This window comes from Varanus komodoensis, unplaced genomic scaffold (genome assembly GCF_004798865.1).
Source record: "Varanus komodoensis strain SLA01 unplaced genomic scaffold, ASM479886v1 scaffold53, whole genome shotgun sequence".
NCBI lineage: Eukaryota > Metazoa > Chordata > Lepidosauria > Squamata > Varanidae > Varanus > Varanus komodoensis.
Window position 1 is genome coordinate 2,268,850 of NW_025336126.1, and position 25,130 is coordinate 2,293,979.

General features: G+C 48.7%; 1 protein-coding gene across 2 annotated transcripts in view; it reads right to left on the reverse strand.

Moving 5' to 3' along the window:
- Positions 1 to 1,966: 1,966 nt before the first annotated feature.
- Positions 1,967 to 25,130, reverse strand: part of LOC123032151 (C-Jun-amino-terminal kinase-interacting protein 3-like) — a 28,153-nt gene continuing 4,989 nt past the window's right edge. For both annotated transcript variants that reach the window (XM_044447841.1, XM_044447842.1), the window contains 25 exons: positions 22,892 to 22,962; positions 22,707 to 22,795; positions 21,178 to 21,265; positions 20,888 to 20,996; positions 20,508 to 20,595; positions 19,719 to 19,825; positions 19,039 to 19,090; positions 18,652 to 18,804; positions 16,702 to 16,750; positions 16,102 to 16,232; positions 15,136 to 15,189; positions 14,397 to 14,567; positions 13,222 to 13,339; positions 12,300 to 12,383; positions 11,750 to 11,803; positions 10,874 to 11,036; positions 8,725 to 8,875; positions 8,260 to 8,340; positions 8,071 to 8,138; positions 7,838 to 7,986; positions 4,794 to 4,965; positions 4,285 to 4,395; positions 4,044 to 4,163; positions 3,096 to 3,212; positions 1,967 to 2,992 (listed from right to left, as the gene is read on the reverse strand). In XM_044447841.1, the coding sequence (XP_044303776.1) occupies positions 2,892 to 2,992; positions 3,096 to 3,212; positions 4,044 to 4,163; positions 4,285 to 4,395; positions 4,794 to 4,965; positions 7,838 to 7,986; positions 8,071 to 8,138; positions 8,260 to 8,340; positions 8,725 to 8,875; positions 10,874 to 11,036; positions 11,750 to 11,803; positions 12,300 to 12,383; positions 13,222 to 13,339; positions 14,397 to 14,567; positions 15,136 to 15,189; positions 16,102 to 16,232; positions 16,702 to 16,750; positions 18,652 to 18,804; positions 19,039 to 19,090; positions 19,719 to 19,825; positions 20,508 to 20,595; positions 20,888 to 20,996; positions 21,178 to 21,265; positions 22,707 to 22,795; positions 22,892 to 22,962 (2,651 nt within the window). In that variant the 3' untranslated portion in view covers positions 1,967 to 2,891. The remainder of the gene's footprint in view (positions 2,993 to 3,095; positions 3,213 to 4,043; positions 4,164 to 4,284; positions 4,396 to 4,793; positions 4,966 to 7,837; positions 7,987 to 8,070; positions 8,139 to 8,259; positions 8,341 to 8,724; positions 8,876 to 10,873; positions 11,037 to 11,749; positions 11,804 to 12,299; positions 12,384 to 13,221; positions 13,340 to 14,396; positions 14,568 to 15,135; positions 15,190 to 16,101; positions 16,233 to 16,701; positions 16,751 to 18,651; positions 18,805 to 19,038; positions 19,091 to 19,718; positions 19,826 to 20,507; positions 20,596 to 20,887; positions 20,997 to 21,177; positions 21,266 to 22,706; positions 22,796 to 22,891; positions 22,963 to 25,130) is intronic.

Here is a 25,130-nt window from a genome sequence, read left to right on the forward strand (position 1 = left end):
TCCTTCCCTCTGTGTGTTGTGCTCCACAGTAGTTGTGAGCAGGTGAGAAGAGGACCCAAACATTTGCCAGTAGGGTTGCATGGGGGGAATAACGGGGCTGTTGCTGTCTGCATTGCCGTTGCTGGAGGCAGGGGGTGCTGTAGCACTGTTTTGCAGGTTGGGATGCAAAAGCTGGCTTGGGGGCATGTTTCCTTTGAGCTGAAATCGCTGGCGCCCTCTGTCCAGTTGGTCTGCAGTGGGGTAGTGGAACCAGGGCCTGCAGGGATGTAGCACCAGCAGATTTTGATGATCAGGGGCACTGACACCATCTCCCTTCTCAGAATTCCATGTTTCCTCTGAATTTAGTTGCAGTCTTCACAGGAGGTCAGTTTGCATGACTGGCTGCCAGCAATGTGGCTTAAATAAGCCACAGGAGCTTGCAATGCATTCCAGATACTTTTGTGAATCGTCAAGCCATGTCACATGGACAGCCCAGTTTCTGGTTAGCCCATTAACGTGATAATGCACCACCCTACCTAGGATTACATGATACAATAAGCTGTAGCTTGAATATTCACAGTGGCAGTCAACATGCTCCTTAAGTCACTGTAGTTTATTTAAGCCATGCTGGCAGCCACTGATCACGCAAATCTGATTGGTAGTTGCAAGGAACGGGTGGGGATAGCATTTTCTCAGTGACAATGCATTGTTGCAAGCCATCCGTCTTGTAATGTGAAGTATTTGGGGGTGATCTGGTATTGAATGGTCTGGTATTGAATTAAGTCCCATGTGCTTTGCGAAACGTCTGTGTCTGGAGAGATGAAAACTGCCAGAATTTCTCTGTTGCTGGCTGTTCTGGAGTCAGCTGTGGGGTGTTTATTGAGACTGCCATGGCGGGCACCTGTGCTTCAAAAATGCCATCTCTACACCACTGGTGGCACATGAACTGCATCACCAGTAAAAACCCTGAATGGTGGCAGCATTTTCATAGATATGTGTGTGTGTGTGGGGGGGTCTTGTTTGGATGCCATTTCAGGTTTTCTAAGCACCGTCTTTTTATCTGCCCTCCCCTCTCTGGTTAAGAATGCATCCAGTAGTAGTTGTTCCATTGATATAGTTTCCCTTGCCCTGGCTCCAAACTGGAGTATTGGCCTGCCTTGCCATATGATCCAGCAGTTGCCTATCTTAACCTAGAATACTATTCCATTGGCTTAGCTCAGAGATCTGCAGCTATTTGGCTTGCCTTCCTTCTCCACAGTAATTTTTTGGCCACTGTTTTGTCTGCTGTATCGGGCAAGAGTCTTCTCCATCAGTTCTGCTAAAAGACCAGCTCCACCTAGCCTGTCTCCTCTCGGACCTATTCATGTAACTTGTCATCACTGGAAGAATGATGTAACTTTAAGAACTAGTGCCTGGATTTACTTGTTTCCTTCTTCCCTCATTCACCTGTTTTCCTTTTGTGTTGTATCCGTAGATGTTTAAGTATGCAGGAAGGCAATCTTTTATTCTTAATCGGTATAGCATTTAGCTCATTAAAGTGCTTTATAAATGGGCAGTAATAATAACAGTACCAATTCCACTTCTACTGATGTTGCAACATCAAAGTAGCCTTAACATTCAGTACAGGCAAAATCCAGCCAAAAGGAAAGTATTTTTATATCTCACTGTTTGTAATGGGATAGAAACTGTCTCAGCAAGTGCCATGGGACTAAATGATGGAACATTTTAAGTGTTTAATTTTCCTTGAATGGATTTGAAGAAGCTGCTTGTGACACAATGCCAGAATGTTCTGCAACAAGCTCCCAAAGAGGCATTGCAGATTCCTCCTTAGGCACTGCTAGTGTCTGCAGTTTTAGACAGACCTACAGTAAGGATGGCTGTACTCTGAACATTTGAATGAGACTGCCAGCCATTTACCTGCTCCCTTGTGAAGAGCTCCCAGACCCAATTAACATGCAAACAAGAGGAGAATAATGACAACAGCAGCAACAGTAATAACAATAAAGCTTTATTGAGAAACCATCCCAAAGAAAGTGATCCTGAGATGCTGCCAGGGATGCCTGGTGAGACGGACAACAACAAACAGCAACCCTGAGAAACTAATGTTGTGGAGGATCCCTTCGCCCCAGCATCGTTCCAAAGATCCAGGAAGAACCCAGCTCACTCAAGAGTTTCCATGGGAATCGGCCAGCTCCTTTTCAGCTTCTAGGGCCTGGGAGGCACAACGGGGCAAGAGGCCTCCCCCTTGAGGCCCCCCTGAGCGGTGCAGCAGTGTATGTCCACAGGCTTCAACAGCGCTGTCAGTAGTTCCCAATCCTTTGCCCCACACCCCAACCTCTAGCCTCAAAATATGCACCGGAGCACCACACTCAAAAGCAGGAGCCAAGAGGCAGGTGAGGGTCATGGCTCCAACAAAGCTGGAGCTGCTCCTCTTCCAGATATGTCCCAGGAACCCTAGTTGTTGGCTTCCTGTGCTCCGACTTCCCGGACCCACATCATTCCCAACTGGTACAAGGCCCGGAAGTCCTGACTCCGCACCAGCCAGCCAAGTCTAAGTGGGCCTTGTGGCGGGGTGACAGAGGGAAGAGGGAGCCAGTGTCACAGGACCTGAAGGGGACGAAGCATGTGAGACAAGCAGGGCAGCTTATTGCACAATGACCCACCGCTCTACTTTGAAAACAGTGGCATTAAAAATGGTGTCTCAGCAGCTCCCAACACCATCCCCAGCCTGAGAACTCTGCAAAAGTCACTATCCCTGCCCTGCAGGCCCCAGCAGGTAAACCAAGTAGGAGAATAGGGCAGGGGGCAGCAGTGAGGGGGTAACACCAATATCCAGAGACTCTGCTCTTCCCTCCCAGGCGGAAGCCGAACAGCACTATCCGGGAGCTGTGGTCATGCCCACCACCACAGCCTCAGGCCTGCACTTGCCAGACAATGAAGTGGCTTCGCTCTGCTCGACGCAGGCGTGGGTTCAGGAGCAGCAGGTCGCCATAGTGCTCGTCTGTGTCATCACCTGGGTGAAAAGCGGGAAAGTCGCCAATTGAATGTGGGGCCAGGAGAACCAGGGGGCTTCCTGTTCCAATTTCCCCCTCCAACCTGTAAAGCAACTTTCTTACCTATTCGGAGGTTAATATACCCCTCCCCGCCACTTAGCACCAAGTTGCAGGGTTTGCCAAGCTGCTCTTGGCTGCGCGACTCCTTGGGGTTTTCCAGAGAGGACGGATTTGCACACCCTAAAGTAGGCAAAGAGGAGTTTTGAACTTAAGTTTAGATAGTCCAATCTTTCTTGTGTTGGAGCCCTCTCCATGCCAAGGTGCCACAATCACAGAAGCTCAGCTTTAATATAGCAGTATTTCCCGGTCCTGTTCTGGTTAAAGATAGTCTGGCAACAGCCATCCATTGTCTGGTAACATACCATTTAGACCTAATGTGTAGTACATGATCTGCCCTTGACTGTCTAAATGGTGCAATTCATTCAAAATAGAGTAAGTGGGATTTTAACCAGGAGAGCCCACTCTGACTGCATCTTGCCAGTTTTGAGAGATCTGCACTGGCGTGAACTTTAATGTTTAATGCTCTGCCACAGCTTGGGACTCAAAAGAACTGCTTTTTCCACATCAACTTGCCTGCACATAAAAATTCCTGCCCTGTAGGCTTTCTAGCATACCTGTAAGACAACTTCATTCAAATCCCTCCTCAAAACCCATTTTTTCCATGAAGGCTTTGTGCAAGACTCCATATCATACTGTAACTCTGCCTAAGGACATGCATACTGGAACAACTGCAGATTGGTTTCCTGTTTACCTCTGCTTCTACTTTTCTCCCCTTCCTCTGCTGTTTCTCCATGTCAAATATTAAAGACAGAGTGCTTTTGGGCAAGGACCTGTTCCTTCTGTACTCTGTAAAGCACCATGCACCTTAATGGCTCCTGGATAAATCACCACCAGCCGCAAACAGCTTACTATTCTTGACTTTGAGTACTTTCTCATGGAGTCTGAAGCCCCTAAGCTCCACCGTGCTTCCAAAGAACAAAGATGTGGGCACCAGCCATCCCTGAAGACTACCTGGGACTGAGATGAAGAAGCGGACGGCATCACGGTGCCCGTGGTAGCTGATCTGTGCTAGCTCCATGGCACAGTAAGGGATGGTGTTAGGGGAGGAAGAATCCGAGCTTCTGGCAAATTCTGTAGAGGAAGAGAACCTAAAGAGGCATTCTGTAGAGAAAGAGGAACTATAGGGAACTCGAGAGCATGGGGTAGCATTGCATCCTCTTTTTATAACCACAGTTATACACATGAGGCTCACCAGAGATGAAGGGCAGAGAAATGATGGTTCCGCCAGAGGTGCCGACCCACAGCCGCTTCCCAAAAGCGCCAAGTGCTGAGATGCTTAAGGCTAGACTTAAGCTGCTCGGCCCTGAGAAGAGCAACAGCAGGGAGGAAAAAGAGAGCATCAAGAATTAGTGTCTATCTTAGAGGCATCCTAGATCAGAGCTGTTGCCAGATCCCAAAGGTCAAGTCAGAGGGTGAAGGGCTTGATCAATGGCCAAACCGAGGCAACCTGGGAAGCAGCAAAGCAACTTCTCAGAGTATAGTTTCCTGGGAGCTTCCGCTAAAAACTTCCTGTCCTCTGCGTTACAACCAGTCTGGGATATTCTCCTGGTAACCTGCTCCTTTGTTCCTCTCTGTCCAGGTCAGCTTGTGGCCAACAGCTTGCCTTGCCCACCTTCACATAAGTGCCATCCTGCTCCTATTAGTAGGGCCTGAATGCTGGCCTAGGTAAAAGCCCCAAGCCCTCCTGCTCCCGCCGCTTACCAAGCATTCGGGTGATGAAGGGACCCAGCTCCACTTCCTGCAGCGGCTGCCCAGTCTCTGCGTGGAGGAGGCGCAGAGTGGAATCCAGCCGAACCGAGACCCAGATGCCATCGCCGGCCGACACCATGTGCCGCACTTGGCCTTCAGGGTGTGAGGTCACCTCAAAGTACCTCTGGGAAAAGGGGGGGAAAGCATCTTGCCACAGGCAATGCAACTGAATGAACAGCCCCAGCCCCGTTGATCAAAGCAGACCTGATACCTGTAGGATGGACTGTGGAACCTCAAGCCCACTGGCCAAATCCAGCTTTCCAGGGTCCCCAAGACAATCCCACTACCTGCTTTGGTGGTTTCCTTTGACACATTTCCCCCTGTTCTCAAAGGCTGAGATCACTGGCAGGCTGTCACTGGCAGTCAGAGCATTAAGCTAGAATACGCCAACCTTTTTAGTCCTTCAGCCATGTCCTGTTTTGCCTTTGCCACTCCCACCCACCACTGGAAGGCATGCCCTGAGAGTTTTTTTTGCAGGTCCTTGACCTGCTCTTTGCCTTGATATAGGGCAGTGATGGCGAAACTTTTAGAGACTGAGTGCCCAAACGGCAACCCAAAACCCACTTATTTATTGCAAAGTGCCAAGACTGCAATCAAATCTGAATACGGACGTTTTAGTTTAGAAAAAACAACTCACAATCCAAGCAAATATATATATATATATCCTTGGCAGTGCAATGACTGGCCAAGCAAAAGCTCAGACGAGTTGCAGCTAATGAGTTGTTGCACATGCCGTCGATGCCTGGTGCCACTACTCCTTTCCAAGCATGCGCATGGCCCATATGTGCATGTTATCCGATGCTCAGCTGCTGGGACAATGGTGCGTTGACTTGCCCCGCGTGCTGACAGAGAGGGCTCTGCATGGCCGCTGTGGCACCCGTGCCGTAAGTTCACCACCACTGCCCTAACCCTACCCTGGTGCAAACCCCTAACCCTAATACAGGGCTAAAGTGCCATAGAAAAAAGGGCGATTTTGAAAAGGCCTTCCTTGAGTAGCTTTTTCTGCACAGATCAACATTTGTGCCCATTCTAAACACATTCCAACCATCACAGTCATGCCAGGACACCTCATTTTTGTAACCCTAACCCTGCCCTGGTGCACACCCCTAACCCTAATATAGGGCTAAAGTTCCATATAAAAGAGGGAGATTTTGAAAAAGCCTTCCTTGTGTAGCTTTTTCTGCACAACTCAACATTTCTGCCCATTCTAAACATATTCCAACCATCAAAATCATACCAGGACACCTCATTTTCCTAACCCTAATCCAGTGATGGTGAACCTTTTAGAGACTGAGTGCCCAAACTGCAATCCAAAACCTACTTATTTATTGCAAAGTGCCAACACTGCAATAAAAGCTGAAAACTGAGGTTTTAGTTTATAAAAAACAACTCACAGCCAGTCCAAGCAAATGTATACATATCCTTGGCAGCGCACTGACCAGCCACGCGAAAGCTCGGACGAGTCGCGGCTAATGAGTTGCGGCTCGTAACCTCATTGCCTGGCATGGCTACTCCTTTCCGAGCATGCGCATGGCCCCATGTGCGCTGCTAACCGATGCTCGGCTGCTGGGGCGATGCTGGGGCAACCTGGCTCGCATGCCAACAGAGAGGGTGCTGCGTGCCCGCTGGCGTATGCGTGCCATCGGTTCGCCACCACTACTATAGGGTCTGTTCCTTAAAACAGGATGGCTAGAAAATCACAGAGCTCCCACTGCACATTTCCTAGCTGCATCCCACCCTCTGTATCCTGTTTCCCCAACAGGCCGATTTCAGGAAAGCGGTCCAGATTCTTTTCTTCCACCAACTGCATTCCAGTGACTGAGGGTGCAATCCTAGCCAAGCTTGGACAGAAAAACAGGCCTACAATATGCTGGCCAGGGGATGCAGGGAGATCTGGGCCATTTTTCTGTCTGAGCATGCAGAGGATTGCCCCCTGAGATATTCAGGGTGCGGGGAGAAAGACATCAAGCTTGTGGGACGTATTCTGCTGTTGCTCTTTGACTAATTAGAACCCCAAGGTTCGCCCCCTGGAGCCAGAGACAAAGTGGTGCTTCTGGCAGGTAAAGTCAATGACCTATTGAACCTCATGAGCTGTACACCAGGAAGACTTGCATCTGCAAATACAAATCTGCACCTGAGCTATTGCACAGCAAGAGATTGTAAACCATTACAAGTGAGACCTAAAAATACCTAAAAATAAACAGCTGGAAGTTGGAAATCATTGCTGACCTACTGCAAAGCACCCAGTAGATGCTTATCTACATTCTGCCCACACCTAATTTGGAGTTTCGCTCAGGTGTGTTACACCTCAGACCAATGACAACGCCTGCCCTGCTTGGGGGGGTGGGTGGTCCCAATCTGGCCTCCAGGGTTTTCCAGAAGGCCCTGCCCTTTACCCAACCACTGGTCATTTGATGGTTTCCAGATTTCTGTGCAGTTTTTCCACATTATGCAAGGCAGAAAAGCCTCTCCCAGTGCTTAGTAACTAGCAAGGGCTTTGCATTCCAACAGGCTGTGTTTCGGCCCCAGCCAACCCTGGAATATGGCTCCCAGTTGCTTCTCCAAGTCTTGTAGGAAGATTGCAAGCTACCTAGCTCAGTATTGTTCACAATGTGTGGCAACAGCTCCTCAGGAACTTAGTTTTTCCCAGCCCTATCTGGAGATGCTGCGGATTGAATTCGGGCCCTTCTATATGCAGGCAGCGGGCCTACTGCTGAGCTAAAGCCCTTCCAAAGGTGTGACTCCTTTTCACCCCTGTGAGGCACATTATTACAGAATGGATCTCTTTCTACGCCAGCGATTCTTTTGTGAGAACCACTCATGTCATTATAAATGGGCACTTTGGATTCATCTGGCTCGTGCCCCCGAAAAACTTGTTGTAACACCAATGCACTCACTGGATTCCAGACCTTCTCAACTCATCATCTGCTACAGCAGAAATGTGTCCTGTGACTCTAGGGGTTCTGGCTACCACCCTCAGGCCCTAGGAGGATCACCTGGATGCGAGCAGCACGAGGATCCAACACATAGATCCGATTTCCATATCCGCACCACAGTCGGTCAAACACAGGGATGGCGCAGCGGATGGAGCGCCGTGGCCTTCCCAGGTCCACCAGGCGTGGGCAGCGCAAGTCCCAGTTCCGAACTGATGGAAAATGGGCAATAAATGAGACTGAGGACGCCAACCATGGGTGGGTGTGGGGGAGGGCATCAAAAGAGGAGGCCTTACCTGGGTTCCGGTGGAATATGGCCACAGATCCATCCCCTAGTGTGGCGGCCACACGGCCCTGGGTGTGGCTGAGACAGAAAGTAAGGGTGAGATGGGGGAAGGTCCCAAGGACACCGGCATGGGAGGGTGGGGAACATTCGCCAGGCCTCCCCAGACTCCCCAGGAAGTGACAAAGGGAGGCATACGCACACAATGCAGTGGATGGCATCCTTCAGCTGCACTTTGCCCTGGCAGCGTCGCCAGTCTGTCTCAGCAGAGTGGATATAGATGCTGCGGAAGCACATGCTAGTCAGCCGCTGTCTGTGCGACGGCCTGAGTCCTCACGCCCAGCCCCAGTCCCGACCTGCCTCCCCAACACGCCAGCTGCTCTCACTGGCAACCTGAACCAGCACGCTCCATGTCTGTGGGAGCACCTTGTGGATTCCCAGATACGTCAGCTGGGACAACTGTAGTCGACAGCAGCAACACAGAAAGGCACCCCAAAAGACATACTAGTGGGTGGAATTGGCGAAGGGAGGAAGAGGCAGAGCAGCTGACTGGAGGGGCTGAGCAAATCCACATGTTTCTGGACAATTTGTCCAGGAATGTTGGTCATTCTCCAAAGCCTTCCCCACCCCTCCTCCTTCCATACCAACCCCCAATGGCCTTAATTACCAGCCCTCCTGGGTCCCAAACCAGACGGTGGGTGTGGTTCCAACTGCCTCTGTTTCCAGGACCTCGTCCTCGCTGTCAGATTGAGGTGCCAGGGGGTGCTCAAGAAACTTTGGCTCCCCCTCGGGGCTCCCACGGCCAGGTACTGTAAGACCTGAGGCAGAGAAGGCAAACCAACTTTATCAGAGAAGGCAGGTGCAAAATGAGACCATGCCCCCAAACCTCACAAGGTCCTTCCACTCCCTCTCAGCCATCCATCAGCTTTTAAAAGCAGCTGGGCCACCAACAGGCGATCTTTTTGGGCCCTGGCCGCATTTGGCCATTTGAGAAATGGTGCTAGGCACCACTACTAAATGGCTGCATGGGAGGCATGGCAAAAGGCAAAATGCCCCCAAAACCTGACTACAAAGCAGAGTTGGAGTCTGAGCCCCAAGACATGAAACAACAACTCTGGACCCAGTTTTCAGTACTAAGAGAAACCCACGTCACAGCAATCCCAGCTGCTGGTAAGAAAATGCATTGCTATGGAAGGTGTAAGGTGCCATGGAGAGCACGAAGGAATGTGTCTACGGGGACTTTGGTGCTTGCAGATGCCATGTTGCCTAGCCCTGAGCTAGACTAGCTAATGGCTACCTTACAGCATAGCCCAGGGGCCCCTCTTCCCAAGGAGCTTACAGTCTAAAACAAGAGGGAAGGGGAGCAAATTCTGCTTAAAGCTTAGTTTGGAGTGGAGATTACGGAGGTTGCATCAAAAGCAGTGTGGAAAATGGCTTTTGAGGCTGGATTTAAGGGAGGGAGGGAGATCAGTGCATGCTGGGCTCCTTGCTTCCAACCATTCCAGCTCATTCCCATAATAGGGCTTCAGTTTTAAGAATTAGAATCTGAGCTTGCTTTCTTCCTCCTCCCTCCCAATTCCCTTTCCTTCTATGTCATGCACTTTAGACCACAAGCCTGAAGGCAGGAATTGTATTATTAGTAAACTTTATCAGCTGCTCCAGAAGCCCTTTTGTGAGGGGTAAAGAACAGAATAAAAATGCTTCAAATAAGCATTGACATGGCGCTTCCAAGCCTATACTTCAGTTCCCAAGTTATTGTTCTTCCCAAGGAACAAAGTCTACATAAAATAAAGCTAGCAGGGAATAGGGAAGCCACTTCCACAAAACTGCCTCTCTTCAAATACTCTGGACTCTTCTCCAGCCATCACTTCTGCTGGGGTCCCTTGTTTGTCGGCCTCTTTGGTGCAGACTTTGTTCTTGGTGTGCAGCCATAATTCAGAAATGGAGCAGTCACTTTGCATGCAGGGATAGACCAAGGGTCAATCTCTGTCCCATGGATATCTGACAGCAAGCTGGGAAAGACCCTTGCCTGAGACCTTGGACAGCAATGATCAGTCAGAGCAGTCGAAGTGGAACCAGAAGGCCAGGGAGCAGCCTGACTGGATAGAAGGCTGCTCTTTGGCTTTCTTTTGAGAGTATTGCAAAATTAAAGGAGGGGCATAGGAGGATATGAAGGAAATGCAGTGTGCTCAAAGCACCTTGTTCGCAGCATTTCAGAAATCTGTCCAGTGGCACCTTGAGGCTGGACGTCACAATGCGTCCTGTATTATTCATCTGACCAATTATAGCCTAAGAGAGTAACTTGCAACCCTCCAGATGTTGAGGGACTACAACTTCTACCGACCCTGATCATTGGCCATATTGGTAGGGGCTGATAGCAGTTGTAATCCAACATCCTCTGTAGCCGCAGGCTCATGGACTGTTTTTCAAAAGCAGACAGATGGTCAGTGTGGCACAGCGGTCAGGCAAGCGCAGGTCTCAAATCCCTGCTCAGTTGTGAAGTTTATGGGGTGGCTGCACACCAGACAGTCTCCCAACCCAGCACAGGTTTGCTGCAAGGATAAAGTGGGAGAAGTGGAGAAGAACCACCTGCTGAGCTCCTTGGGAGGAGGGTGGAGTAAAAACATCATGAAGTCCTCAAAACAGAGAGGAACAAAACAGAAGGAGGCGAATCACAATAGAAAGGCAAAGCGCAAGTACAATAACAGAGCAATTAGCAGCAGCAGCTGAAGAGGGGGAAAACAATAGCTCAAGCAAAAAGGCCACAGAGGCTGGATTCAGCTCCCACCCTCCCCATTGTCCTTCCCAGCACTAACCAGGCACCCAGGCGATAGAGAGGACATGAATGCCGGGCAGCACGAAGTGCTCCAGGAGCTGGCTGGTGTTCTGGGCATCAAAGAGAGTCACTTCGCTCACAGAGTGGGTCCCTGCGGCCACCCACAGTTGAGCGCTGCCTGAGAAGTCTTGACAAGCGGTGCCCTGCAGGGTTGAGAAAAGCGAGGCATTGGCAAGAGAACTGGGCTTTAAGAAAGCTTCCCCCCTCTATTTTATTCCCACGCACATAACCTCCATTCTGAACCAGCAACTACAAGTGGTTGTTTTTCTCATTGCTCAAGCTGCTCAAGTCCACACCATCACTTAAAACTTTCCAGGCAACCTGGCAAGGAAAGTGACACAATTGGAAAAGTTCTTGTTCTTCTTCCCCACTTCCTCCCACAACACCTTTACACACAGATTGACCCATGTAACTAAGCACATTAAACATTTTTGTGCATGGTGACCTCCATGGACTTGAATCCATAAGGCCAGAGGAAAGAGGCTGAAAAGGTTCCCTGCAGAACCTCAAGCAGCAACTACTATTGGATTCCCAAGATAAACATGACAGAAACACAAAGACAATAAAATAAAAAAGCAACTGCTCAGCAAAGCCTCCAAAAGCAACATGCCACAAGATATAAAATGTAATAATGCAACCAGAAGTATTAAGTAAAATGGAAAAAGAGAATTGTAGGAAAACTAAACACTGAGATCAATCTGATAAAATTCTGGAAAAACACTCCAGAGGGATAAAACACTCCAAACGGAAGACCAACCTTACTAAGATCTTTCTTAACCTTAAAAAAAAGCTGGACAAAAACTTAAAAAAATAGGGGAAGGAACACTAAAATCCAGCTGCAAAAACCAGTACTTACTGTCTTGAGTGCTTCTTGGGACTGAGGTCTGACTGATGCTGCAGCGCACCAGAGCTGCAAGGGGAGACACAAATACAGTCGTGAGATGAGCCCAGACCTGTGTTTGGAAAGGCTGGCGTGTGGGACTGTCCACTCTCTCCCCACTTGTCGTCAGAAGACCCTGGTGTGTCAGTTCCCAAACTGGGGCACTCGAGTACACAAGTGTACCACAAGCGAGCTGTGAGGCTGCCACGTCAAGGAACGTTTCCCTGCTTTGACTTTGCCCCCTTCCACTTGGCCATCAGGCCTGGACATTCCTGTGGGTCATTCACAGCCAGTGCAGACAAGTGACAGATCGGCTGTCCCCACCACCACAGGAAGCTGCCCGTTACTTCTTTGCATGAGTCACTGCTTCTAGGCTTTACTCCTACGCCTTCTAAAGCAAAATCCTTTTGTTTTCAGTTTATGGCAGTGGATTTCGTCAGGTGTGCCCCTAAGTTTAATGGTGGGATGGGGGGAAGCAAAAGCATCTGCCAGCCATCCGCTTTTTGGAGACAAGCTGTTTCACTACCTTGGTACTGGGGTCCTTCTGGTCCAGCATCCGTAGCTGCATGAGCACAGGTACATCAGCGCCCCCTGAAGGTGGGTCATGGCCCTGCAGTGGAAACAGAACCACATTTTAACACAGAGAAGACTTATCTTGAAGGAATGGAGCTCACTATTTATTCAGAATAGAGTCTCATGCATGCTTACATAGAAAGAAGTCCTACCAGTCCCCAGTGTGCCATGTTGGCTGGGAATGCTGGGAGGGTACAGAACTTCTATTCTGAATAAACATGCATAAAACTGCACCCTTATATGTTAAATTTAGGCTCCATCCTTCTACCAAGCATGGTACTCAACAATAAAATGCAAAGAGAATTGTGATTAAAACATAAAAATAAGTCAGGAACACAATTAAAAGCACAGCAATAGAAAGCACCAAAATAGTTAAATGTAAATACCAATGTATTTTGCTGTTGGAAGAAGGACAACAAAGATACTCCTTTGGCAAGGAGTTCGACAGCCTGGGACCAACCACCAAGAAGCCCCTCCCTTTGTTCCCTCCTGTGGTGATGGGACCAAGAGAAGAACCTCCCCTAACCCTAATTCTGCCTTAAAACATGCAGTGGTCATATGAAAAAGGCAATCTTTCAAGCCTATGGTGGAAGAAAGCATGTGCAGCCTGTCTGGGGCACTGCCATTTTACTCAAAGATTTTAATTTAGGTGGCCTGATTTTCGACATGGATGTTCCCAGTTAATCATCAAATGAGGGGAAATCTCTTGTAGTATCAGATGTCATAAAATGTAACCACAGGTCAACATGTATGCATTATTCCTTTATCTCCAGGGTGATAAAATCAATTCACGAGGACTAGTTCCTTGGACTGGAATGTATTTTGTCAAATTAGTGAGAAACATGAGACCCCGGTAAATATGCAAGAAGGCTCACCTGGAGCGCAGGTGGCTGGCTCCACCCATGGATCTGTGCCCTGCCATGTTCCTGCCAGATGTGCGAGCGAATCTCGCGGTATAGCTCTCGACGCTTCTGCTGTGGCGAACTGTCAGCCCTGCAGGTACACGAGACAGTGAGTAGGAGGAGGCAGGTAGCCTCTAATGAAAATCCTGCACAGGTATGACAGCTAAACTATACTTATTTCTGGGAGGTTTGCCCAGATGGGGCTGCCTGCAATTGCTGCATAATGCAGACTTCAGCAGAGCTGCCGCTGGTGGTGCTAGTAAAATCAAAGCGGGTGTGTGTGTGTGTGTGTGTGTGTGTGAAGGGGATCCCTCTGTTATCATCAGTCGCAGAGGAGAGACAAGAAAGTGGCTCTCCTAGGAGAGCGGCAGCTGCACACTTGTCCAGTGCTTGCCTCAGCTCCTTTAAGTACCGCACCTGTGCAGCTGGCTCTTTTCTCAGGTAAAGAACAAGGACCAGATGCAAAGCACATTCCCCCCCCCCCCCCCCGTGCCTGCGAGTGCTGGGCTAATGCACAGGCTGCTCTCCTTCAGGGAACTCCCTTGTTCTCTTCAGCCACAGACAGCTGGACCCCTTGGTCAGCTTGGAGGAAGCAGCAGGGAGGAGAGGCTGTGGGTGGAATAACACCCACTTGGCTCTGCACACAACCGAACTCACGCTGCTCTCATTCTTGTGGTTGTCTCCAGTCTCAGGTCAGGGGTGACCTCCAAATGGATTTCCTCCAGGGGGTGGGGTTTGGAAACTGGAGTGTGGGATGCCCCCCTGGCTGGAGGTTCTACACCCCTGGCCTAACATCTGCAGGAGAACTCTGTATAAAGTGGCATCATTTTATGCAGGCGGAGTTCATTGCTGTGGCAGAGAGTGCGTGTTGTGCAGGCCAAGGCCGTGGAATAGGTCCCTGGCATCTCCAACTAGAAAGAAGGGCATCCCTCAGAAGGGCAGGGAAAGGTCTCTAGGAAGGACCCTGGAAAGCTGTCCCTGATTAGACCAGGCAAGACAGGCCAGGCGACCCAACAGCCTGACTTGGTCGAAGGCAGCAGTGTTCCATCCAGAAGAAGCGGTGGTGCTGGGAATCAAGAGGCCGGCTTCCACACCTTCCTATTTGCACATCCCTTCTTGCAAGGTGTTGCTGTTGCTGCACAACTTACGTCGTGCCAGGCGAGGTAGCTCGGGGGATGTATCTCAGTGCTGGAGGCAACTGCCCTCCATTCCTCCCCAGTTCGCCACGGCCTGTGGGACTAGACCGAGCCCTCCCTGGCGGCAGCGGAGAGGCCGGGGATCTCTCTGGAGAATCAGAGGGGCTGAATAGGCGATCAAAGCTGCAGGGAAGGAAAGCCAATGTGGTTAAAGGGAAACTAGTGGGAGGGCACAGTGAGCATTCTTAGCACCTTCTTCTAAAAAAAAAAAAAAATCACAGTTTGATATCAAAGAAACACCTTGCACCTTGAACAGCAGAACTGAGTCTCCCCAGCTCTACCACACAGATAGAAATCTTAGCCCAGCCACCTGCTTCTGAGATTTCCCTAGGCCAGCCTTCCCCAATCTAGTGCCCTCTGGATGCTTGCACTACAACTCCCAATGTTCCTAACCGACAGGGCAAAAAAACCCAAACATGCACCTGGAACAGTGAGAGTTATTGTTTGACACATTTCGAGGGCCTCAGGCTGGGGGAAAGGCAGCATTAGGATTGCTCTCTCACATACTTTCAAGCCAGTCTGTGTATTCAGCAGGTCTAGAAACTTGCTTTCTTTCAAAAGGGGAAAAGAGAGAGATTTTCAGAATGCCATTTTGTCTGCCCAAGACTAGATTCTGCATTTGCACACCATGGCAGAATCATAGCATATGCACACCCATAGCTAGAGAGGCCGATCTTAAGATGACACCTACATTTTCCAGAAAGACGATTTTTTCATCTGAACAGCCTGTTCCTCCCGTGAAGCCCTGAAAAAAGATAAACAATTATTTAGGCTACTGTCCAGGGACTCCTCTTCCCCCTCTTCTCATTTTAAGGGCTACTAGTCCCCAAGGCTGGAAGTGGGGAAACAAGACAACCAAAACCATATATGTGTGTGTGCGGGGGTGTTTCGAAGTCACTGTTAAAACACAGAGCAGCATTTAACTAGCTCTTCTGTCTGTTACAGCGGTTATGAACATGTGCATAAGAAAGTCTATGTCACATTTGGTCCTCTTAGTAACTTTACTGAATTTCAGACCCTGTGTAAGAGGTGAACACAACCCCCAGAGGCTTGAATCAGAATAAGGGACTATTTTTAAAAAACCACACAATATGATTTAGGATGCAAGAACTCTTGGCATGCCCCAGCCAGCCGTGTCTGCGCTACCAGCAACAACTGTGTTGTGTGAACAGCCACTGTGAATAACACAACTGCTTCGCTGCCCCCTGACCCGACCACTTCTCATCTTTCCTGCTCCACCTACCCCATGGGTAACTCAGTTAGACCCGCAACTCAGGAGAACATGTCCTGCATCTGATGAAGTGGGCTGGCAGTCCACCAAAGCCCATGCCAAAAAAGTGAGTTTTTAAGGTGCAATGGGAACCTTTTGTCGTCTTTGCTGCAACAGACTAACGCAGCTTCCCCTCTGTGGTTCAGAATCCCCTCCTCCGGAATATGAACTTCAGTGACTCGCAATCCTCACCTCCAACACGATGCCAACCTTAAGATGCCCACAGACCTCCTAAGTGCTCCCAGCTGCTGCAGGAGGGGTGCCAGTTTTGCTCACCCCTGGGGGCTGTCTAGGAGGGCACAGATCATAACGTGGAGTGGGGAGAGAAGACATCTCCTTGCCTCCTGTGAATCCAGCGCTGGCCTCATCAGCCTGAGTGCCACCAACCTTAGGAGCTCGGTGCGTCGAACGGCCTCCTGCAACTCCATCAGCCTCTCCTTATACAGGTTGCGCTCCATCACCACACGCGCCATCTCAGCCCGGGTGAACCGATGGGGCCGAGACAAGCCCCCTTCAGCCTGTGGATGAAGAAGGCAATCCTGCCTCACCAGGGCACAAACATGCTTCCCTCAGGAGGGCCCAAACTTCTGACTCTCAAAGCTGTCCTGACCATAGCCTGCAAACCTGGGCTGCTGACCCTTTGGCCCCCAGGCCAATTTTGGCCTGGCCGGGGTATCGGTCTGGACTGGACCCACACTCTGCCACAACCACCAGTCATCTGGTGTATTTTGCTGCCATTCCAAAACACTGAGATGCTTCTCCTAAGGCTGGGTTGCTGGAAGGAAGTGCTTTACGCTACAATATACAGCTTACAACTTGACCTCACACCTTCTGTCTAGAATGTGGCCCATAAGAGCTTCCCCAAATTCACCTCTGGACTGAAAGAATGAGCTGCTGTTGCTGCATGCCCTCCCCACCGCCCCCCCACCAGCCTCCACAGAACCCAAACTGCCTCCTACAAGTCCCAGCAGAGAGCACTCTGGTTACCTCCCCATCTTCACTCGAACGTCTCGTTTCCTCAAACTCCTGCCGGACCCTGGAATTAGAGGGATGAGTGGATGAGATGTGTGCTCACATAATGAAGCTGGAATAATTAAAGGTTGGAGTTCCAGGAAGGGTGGGTTCTGTCTTTCCATTGAACTAGTAAATGCTCACATAATGTGATCATCAGCTGAATGCACACACAGTGGGAGACAACATAAGAATGTTTAAAAATAGTGACAATAGTTCTTCAAGAACTCTAGGATGGATACTATCTGGACCAGGTGACTTGTTGACTTTCAGTTTGTCAGTAAGGTTGAGAATTTCATCTTTAGTCACTACTATCTGCCCTAATTTCTCAGCCTCCCTTCCAGAATACAAAGCTCAGGGACAGATATCTGCTCTTCATCCTCTGTTGTGAAGACTGACAAAAAGAATTCATTCGGCTTTTCTGCAATCTCCTCCTCAGTACTCTTTAATTTCATTATTATCCAGTGGCCTAAATGCTTCGTTAGCCACTTACTTTCTTTTGATACATTTAAATAATTCTTTATGGTTAACCTTAGCAATGTGCTCCTCAAACTGTTTCTTGGTCTTTCAGATGGTCTGTTTGCATCTCCCTTGTGCAAGCTTGTGGTCCCGTTTATTCTTTTCATTTGCCCAAGACTTCCATTTCTTCAAGAAAGCTTTCTTCTCCCTTGTAGCTTCCTTGGCTGTGCATTTACCATGTTGGTAAGTTCCTGGACTTTGTGCTACCTATTCTCACTTGTGGCATGCATATTATCTGTGCCTCTATTATAGTGTGTTGAATAATCTCCAAGTGCTTTAAAACAATTTAATCTTCTTGATTCCTCTCTTCAGCTTCTTCTTTACCAGTTCCCTCATTTTTTGAGAAATTCCTCTTTTGAAATCAAATGCAACTGTGTTCGACTTCTTTGGCACTCTTCCACCTAACTGGAAGACTATTAAATCTAATACCAGCGTGGCCACTGTTACCTAATGACTCAACAGCATTTATATCTTGTGCTGCTTCCTGGACAACCCTGCCTCGGACTACATTCGGGATTGCCTCCCCTCTGGTTGGCTCCATGAGCAACTGCTCTAGGGCACAGCCTGTTATGACACTGAGAAACTTAACTCCTCTCTCAGAACTGGAGCATGCATTTCTCCAATCAATGTGTGGAACTCACAGCTTCACAGAACAGCTGGGTCAGAAGGGGCCAGGAAGGCCATCCAGTCCAACTCCCTACTAATGCAGGACGGCAGTTACACTATCCCAAGCAGGTAACTGCCCAATTGCTTCCTGAATGCATCTAGTGTGGAACAGCACACAACCTCTCTTGGCAGCTGGTTCCACAGTCTTACTGGTGTATTCAAGGTGAGGTCTGGCTAATGCAGAATACTTCTCTATTTATGCATCCCAAAACAGTATTTCTTTTTTGTGGCTGCACCACACTGCTAGCTCATATTTAGCTTGTTGTCTACAACAACTCCAAGGTCTTTTTCTTTTTCAGTGCTGTTGAGCCAAGTATTCCCCATCTTATATCGATGCAGCTGATTTTTTGCCTAAGTGGAGAACCTGGCATTTCTTCCTGTTGAATTTCATTCTGTTGTCTTCTGCCAGCATTCAAGCTTTCTAGGTCTCTCTGGATCTTCTTTTTGTCTTCCAGGGTATTAGCTATTCCACCTAGTTTAGTATCATCTGCAAATTTAATCATCTTTCCCTGGATTTTCTTGTCAAGGTCATTAATAAAGATGTTGAAGAGTACTGGTCCCAGGACTGAGCCCTGTAGTAACCCACTAGTGATTTTTCTCCAGGTTGAGATGCTACAATTGACGGTCACTTTCTTGACCTATTTTGAAGACAGTTGTGGATCCCCCTAGTAGAACAGACCTCACCTATACGAGGCTTTCAGTTAGAGACAGGCAGTATGGTGCTGTGGTGGGATCACTTACCGAATAAGTTCCAACTCAGCCTCTTTCAGCTGGGCTTGGCAACGCGACAGGGCTGCCAACGTTCCTTCACGCTCCATCCGAAGCGATTCGCGCTCTTCGCTGAGCTCCTCCACACGGGCAATAAGGTGGCGGCGAGCAGTATCCAGAGTGATCCTGGGGATGGGACAGCAAAAGACAGGCGACTCTAAACCAGGGACAGGTTGCATGGCTCAGGAGGGCGTGGGGGTCTGACCCAACTGAGATGCAGGCCCGCCACCAGTGATAGGATTCATGTTTCTTTCACTGCCTCCTAGGTAGACTGCTCCTGAAAAAGGCATATCAGGGTCTTTCCTTTCCTTCCAGGGACTCCACCTCTTGTCATTTTTTAATGGAAGGGTTCTTTCTTACCGTGCCTCTTGTAGCCGAGTGTTTTCTGCCATCAGGGTTTCTAAGGGATCACCTGCAAAGATAGTCAGACATAGACATCAGAGAACTGCTAGAGCACAGGTAAGAAACCAGATTCACCCGAAGTTGGAGTTTGCCCAACACTGACCCATTAACCCAACTGTGTTGCACTGCTCTAGGGCTTGTTTGGCAGCATCAAACAAACTGCTTTGTTGTCTCAGTCCCTTCCACTTGGACCTGCTCCTTCCGTTTCCCAAGCACATCTCTGGAGCTACAGTACTGGCACCAGACAAGATGGTCTGTTTCACTGTTCTTCCTGCTGCTTGTGTAGCCTGATGAAACAACCCATGAACTACTCACAGTTTTGGGGTTCATGTGTAATAACAAGCCATGGTTTAAACAACCCAGTGTTCTAAGTCAGCAACAAACAATGGGCTCTCTTTCTAAGTTGTTTGCGGTTACTAAACCAGGGTTTGTTCCCACAATCATCACAAGAACAAAATTCAACAGTGCTTATGAATCAGAGTGTTACGTGTGAATCAGAGAGCCAGTTTGTCTGGGAGTGGCACTTGCTGGATGAGAATGCAGTGTGGGAGAGGACTCCTGGGTTATGTGGAGGAATATGTCCCAGTGGGGCAGGAGGGAACTGATGTAGAAGGAGGAAGAAGGTGGAGTTCACTTACTCTGTAAATCTGCACCGTTGTCCATATCACTGAGGAGTTCAGGGCTGAGGCCTGAGACCTCGGCGAAAAGGGAGACCGTGTTGCGCTCGAGGGTGGTACTCAGGGGGCTGAGAGACAGACAGACAGACAAATAGACAGAGTACCCACCCGCCCCCATCCCGGCAACAACACACATCCACATCCAACACCACAATAGACAGAAACCAATGAACAGTAGGTGGGGGTGGTTTGTGGCTCTTTTGAGGAGCAAATGAACACAGAAGCCTCTTCCTCAAAATATCATCCTCTTTCTCCATCCTGTGTCTACACTGCTTTCAAAAGAGCAGCTGCAGAAGGAGGTATGGGGTGGGGGGAATGAATCTGTCTGTCTGGCCATCAGACTCTATGATATGTGTGGTCCTCCAAAGCAGCAGGTAGGATGGCAAGAAGGAGTAAGTTTACTGAAATGAGCGCACCAGCCAGGTGGACACAGAAGAAACACTGGAGGATAAGGAGATGGTACAGGCATGCTGAGTTTGAGGGAGACAGGAAGAGAATGCCTAGCCCAGCTTCCCCAACACAGAGCCCTCCAGATGTGTTGGTCTACAGCTCCCAGGGTCCTGCAGACAAAGCTGCACCATCATTCATATGACTGAACTCCCCAGTGATAGGCATGATGGTGCAGATTGCAGGGGAAGGCTGGCCCAGCTGTTCCCTCAACGCACTGGAAGGGTGCGATTCTGCAGCACATGCCAGTCAGGTTTTCCCAGGAAGTGCTTTGGGTTCAGAAGCTGCACAAGCTTCTCTTACCTGCTTGCTTTCTCTGGGTCAGCTCCCAACTCTGGAGTGGCACTCAGAAGGTCTTCTAAGTTGAAGCCCTGTAACTGAGCAGTGGGGGCTGGAAAACAGGGGGAAATACCATGCACTTGCTGTTTTTATAAGATACTTGGTTCATCTTCTATAACTCTTTGCATATAGTCTATAAGTGCTATGCCCTGTACCTTCCCAGCACATAGCTACTCCCTGCAGAAAGTCCAGTTTCTGGCAGATCTAGTCACAAGGGGTGGGAAAGACCTACATGGGAACCTTGGCCAATCAAGAGGACAAAATGCCCAGCTGGGAGGACCAAAGATCCAACTCAATACTGAAATTTATTCTAGAGTGGAAGGGGGTGGTGGTCTCCTCCATACCATCCTTCTCTGGCTGCCACATTTCTTGCAAAAGGGGGAAAACATTCCTTCCTGCATCTCCCTGGGATGTCTTCTCTGAGCAAGGAACCTCTTGAATCTCTGCAGGTTCCTAAGGAAAGATGGGGTGAAAAAATACAGCGGGGAATTAATTCTTCCCTTCCGTTACCAGCTCTGCCTCTTCCTTGCATCAGGCCTCCCAAATCCATCTTGGCTGCCACTTGCTAAAAGTCTATAAACATCTCCAGGCTCAAGATAAGCACCTTCAGCCCTGAAAAACCCATGTTACTTACCTGTGGGCATTGAGGTACCTCAGGTGGCCCAGCATCAGGGGTGTTTGGCAGACACTGAGGTGGCTCCCGGATTGCTGGAAGTTTCAGCCTGCCCAGATGGGGGAAAGGTTACCTTTATTTCTCATTATGACATTTATTATTCTAAAACAGCCATGTCTATAACCATCTACTCCAGCCTCCCCCAGCTTGGTGCCCACCAGATATGCCGGACTGCAACTCCCATATTTTTTGCCCATGCTGGCTGGGAATGATGGGAGTTGTAGTCCAACACATCTGGTGGGCACCAGTTTGGGGAAGGTTCTTGCTTTGACCCATTCAGCAACTTTCAGAAATTGACTTGTGGTTTCATCTCTGTTCTAACTACAGTAAAGCCATCAATGAGACTGACAGATCCAGTTAAAACAGACTAACTATTATACAGGGAAATTAAAAGAACACTACTACCATGTGATTAAAGAGACCCAGAGACAGTCAGCCTATACTGCTATTAAAGAAGCAGGAGAACAGGACAGCTATTATCGGATATCTTTGTTAAAAAGCCAATAAAGAAGATGCCAGACAGTTTGGAGGGGAGAGGAAATTCCATAACCAGGACACCACCTTGAAAAATGGACCTCTATTGGCCTGGCAGTCACCTGACCTCTGTAAGCAAGTGGAGAAATCCCCCCCGCACTTCTTCCTCTCATCTCTACCAAGTCATCTGTGAAGCAGCTTGTGTTTACTGCTCCTGTGCACAAGTAGAATTCAGCTCCTTCCCCACCTCAAATAACTATTGTGTCATGGATCTGACTCAGTTTCTAAGCCTGATGACAGGGCTTGTCTCTCTTTCTCTCTCTCTCTCTTTTAGAGCTGTTTGGGGAAAGAATAATTGTTCAAAAAGTGGGATAAAAAAGCAGAAAATCAGGTAGGCAGATTCAGTAGGATCACTGGGGGGGATCATTTTTGCCCTGATATTCCCTTTCCCACTCTGTAGGCCTCACACTGCAGGTGCCAGAAAAAGGTGTGTGTGTGTGTGTGTGTGTGTGTAGAAATTCATCTGTGACAGTTACAGCTAATTTTGACTTTCTCTGCACTGTGTGACCATTATAAAATATCCTCATCAGTGTTTGTTAACCAGATGTAGGAGTGGCACATCTGACCCGTGGGTTGTGTATTGCCTATGCCTGATGTCAAAAGCAATTATTAATAAATATTGAAATAAAAGTGCAACCCTAGGGAGTTGCTAAGCAACCGGGGCAGCGTTCCATCCATTTCTGCAATAAGCTTGCTGAGGCAGAGTGGGAGGCCCAGCAGTTGCTCGGCAACCACAAAGGTCTTCCTCTCTCCCCCCCACCCCATGGAATGGGTGAAAGCAGCCTGCAGCAGAATGGCTGTTGGGATGCGAAGCGCTGCTCCACCACCTCAGTGACTTGGGCCTAAAATAGGCCTCCTGTTAAACGACAGTGAGGTGAGGGGCCCACCTTGCTTCGTGGCAGCACAGCGCCCCCTTCTGAACACCTCCCCTCCATGCCCAGCTTTCCCTTCCAAACCTTTTTGCCTCTGCAGATGGAGAGCCAGCTTGCCCCACAGCAGCTGAAGCCGCCTTTTGCAATTTCAGCTCCTTGTAGCTTTGCAGTACCTGCCGCGAACAGAGGAGGAGTAAGAATGTGGAAGGACAAGGTGGTGGGGAGAAGAAAGGAGCCTACCAGGAAAGGCTGCTACTGGGCCAAGGTACCTTAGTGTGGCTCTGGCCGAGCGTCGAGAGCTCCTTCAGCAGTGAAGATTTTTGTTCTTCCAGGCTGGCCACTGTGAACAGGTGAGAGCAGGAGAGAAAATGGGGGTGTTATTTGCATTTCTTCATCTGGACAGCCATCTGAGTGGGAGGGTGTAACGTGGTGTCCTGCAATGGCAGGGGGCTAGACTCAATGGCCTTCATGGCCCCTTCCAGCTCCACTATTCTATGATTCTATGATCTGTACCCATTCCAAAATAGTGTTTTTACACCACATTCCACTAAGGCACAGCATTTTGGCACAGCACATGCCAGCAGCCATTTTGAATACTCAGTTCTTGGCAGGTGATTGCCATTGTTCGTCATGTGATCCAAATGTGGGTGGCAGGGATTCTTCATGGCTTGAACAACCTTCAAATACTCCAGTATTTGCTGGACCGTAATTCAAAATGACTGCCGACACATAACACAACCTGCATAAAGAAGCCGCAGCAGGTTCCAGTGATTGTGCAAACTTGGTCTTTATGTTATGAGGCTGAAGCAGGCACTCCTTTACTAAGTCACCAAGGAGTAAGCCCCACTGAATTAAGTGGAGCTTACGTTTAAGACTTGTGTAAGATTGCATTGCAAGAGTTTTCATTTTGTAGGAGTATCAAGAATGCCTTTGCTAGGGGAAACTCTTGTTAGGAGGGAGAAATCTTTCTCTCTTCAAGAAAGGCAGAAGAGAGGAGAGGAGAGTAGAGGAGAGGAGAGGAGAGGAGAAGCAGCCTGGGCTGATTTTAAAAAAAACCCCAAAAACCCTTCCAGAGTTGAATAGAAAATTCTTTTTTATGGGGGTAAATGACTAGAAGTGTTATTGTTGCATTGCATTTATATCTCACTTTTTTCTCCCTTTATGAAGAACTCAAGTTAGTTTACTTTCATCTTCACAGCAAGAACCAAGTGAGGTAGGCTGGGCTGAGATTTTTTAACTGGCCCAGTAAGCTTCATGACTGAGGGTGGGTTAGAAGCAGATTCCCAGTCAAACATTCTGATCACAACACCACACAAGCTTTTAGCCAGTGCAGATATAAAAGTATAAAAACCATCAAAAGTCTATAAAATATAAAAAATGAAATGGCGCCAGTGGGGGAGGAGGCGGAGGAGCAAATCAGTGACTGGGATGACAGCAAGAGACGCTAAACATTTGTCTAGGGCTGAGCCCTAGGCAGCCAGGGACTAACTGAGCCAAAGGACCACAATATTGGCTCAGATCAGAACAAGATACAATGTTGTGTTTGGACTGCACAAGTCTTATCTGCTAGCATGAGGGCAAAATCTCGCACAAGTTAATTACAACTGAGACCCACTGAACGGAATGGAACAAGATGTGCCACTTGGTATGCGTGTTTGCATGGGAGTCAGTGCTTCTCAGTTCGGTAGCGTTAAACGCCTGTACGAAGGGTGCAAGGCTTCACAGCTTTATATCTTACCTTTCCTGCTGATTTCAACTGAACTTAGTTGTGACCGGCTTTTGCTGAAGTGGCCAGGAGCCCCACTCCCACCCACACCTCCTTGGAATCAAGTCCCACTGAATTCTATGGGACTTGCGCCCAGGTAAATGTCCATGTTGGACTGTAGCCCCCACATCACAGAGAGATCATCTGGGTACTATTCGCCATCAAAAATGTGCCTACCACAACGGCTGGGGACGATGAGGGTTGCAGTCCAACAAATCTGGAGGGCAGCAGGTTAGGGGGGACTAGTTTAATCCCCTTTGCAAACCATCTAATTCCTCAGTGGCTACCACCACATCTGGTAGCAGCAAACTGCATGATTCAATTATGTATTATGTGAAGCATTCTTTTCTTTTATTAATATTATTTATAGACTGCCTTACAGTCGGAGGCCCTCATCTCTTGTCCATCAATTTAGCTGGAGGACTCCAAATTCTTGTGTCACAGGAGAGGAAGAATAATGAAAGAAAACTAAACCCTATCACCTACTTTCTCTTGCATACATTCTATAGACTTCTACCATATCCCCTTCTAAATGTCTTCTTCCTGAATACAGTAGGCCTAACTGAGTATCTCCATCTGGAACTCTGTAAATATCAATACACAAGCACAAACATGAAACAAGATTTAGACTGCAAAGAGACCAAAAGTTGTATGCAAAAGAGGCTGTGCTGCTCCTTTGCCCTTTCCTCAATCCAGACAGACGGGAAACTAGATGGACTGGCACAGCCAGTGCTGGGGAAACA